The 1,214-nt window shown below is 37.7% G+C and overlaps 1 protein-coding gene across 1 annotated transcript; it reads left to right on the top strand.

The window, feature by feature from the left end:
* Positions 1 to 266: 266 nt before the first annotated feature.
* On the top strand, positions 267 to 842 carry LOC141386900 (larval cuticle protein 4-like). The gene is made up of 2 exons (XM_073955802.1): positions 267 to 278; positions 351 to 842. Exons 1-2 carry the CDS (start codon positions 267 to 269, stop codon positions 840 to 842), a joined length of 504 nt encoding a protein of 167 aa, XP_073811903.1.
* The last annotated feature ends 372 nt before the right edge of the window (positions 843 to 1,214 follow it).

Here is a 1,214-nt window from a genome sequence, read left to right as displayed (position 1 = left end):
ATATTTCTCCTCTTAATTCTTTACTCTAGAAATGTCAAAATCTAAAAAATTATTATCTAAATTTGGTGATCTACTCATGTCAAAATACATACAGGCATGAATGGTTGACAAGAGGATGCAATAAACTAGACAAAAAATCATCCGAAAACACCAACAATTCATTCATTAGTAAAACATATAAAACCACTTAGAATTGTATGCTGTAGCAACAGTTTCCGATAGCATCACTCAGAGGAAACAAAACAAACCAAAATATTTCCAACAATATGTTCAAACTTGTAAGTATTCAAAAAGAGAGAATAAAACAAGGATTATATAGGAAATAACTCAAAATTGTTTTTCTTCTCCAGATCGTCTTATGTACCTTGGTAGCTACCGCCTTGGCTGTACCAAAATATGGCAACCAAAATGCCTACCGAGGTGCAGCTAGCAACCAACATCCCGTCGCCGCCAGCGGTGATGAAGTTCATGCTGAAACAACAAATTACGCTTCGGATGTGAATGAACATGGTTTCCAGTATGCTTATGACACCACCAATAATATTCATGCTGTTGCCGCAGGTAATGAAAATGGTGATCATCAAGGTGGTTTCTCATGGGTTTCACCTGAAGGTGAAAACATTGCCGTGCAATATGTTGCCGATGAAAATGGTTATCAACCCAGCGGTGCCTCGTTGCCAACACCACCACCAATTCCCGATGCTATCTTGAGAGCTTTGGAATATATACGCACTCATCCCCCTAAGGAAGTATCTGAAAGTGGTGCCGCCGCTGCTTCATACCGTAGCAATACCTTTAGCCGCCCTAGCAGCAGCAACAATAAATTTGGAAGACATTTCTAAATGAAACATGCAGTGTGCACATTTTAAAAGTCCTTTCGGAAGACACTGAAGGGTTAACTTATTTGAAATAAAGTGGATGTATAAAAAAACATTTGATTAGTGTTTTCACAAGCCTTCCGGGGAGAAGATAGAGACAGAAAAGGTCTTCAAAAGATAAATAAGCAGGTTTTCTGTAGATATATGACCAGAACTTTTCTACGTAGAATATGTCGAGAACATCTCTATGTCCAGATCTCCCATAGGTAGATGGCAAAGTGATCTACCAATACTATATAGATGGCCAATAAAATAAAATGCAGATGAGGAAAAAGTTCCTCAGACAACTCTGATGACTTTTTTCGTATAAAAAAATTCTATACGAAAAAAATCCTC

The sequence above is a fragment of the Musca autumnalis genome, unplaced genomic scaffold, assembly GCF_047663935.1.
Source record: "Musca autumnalis isolate F117 unplaced genomic scaffold, ASM4766393v1 scaffold_5, whole genome shotgun sequence".
NCBI classification, from domain to species: domain Eukaryota; kingdom Metazoa; phylum Arthropoda; class Insecta; order Diptera; family Muscidae; genus Musca; species Musca autumnalis.
This window is presented reverse-complemented; position numbering and strand designations above follow the sequence as displayed.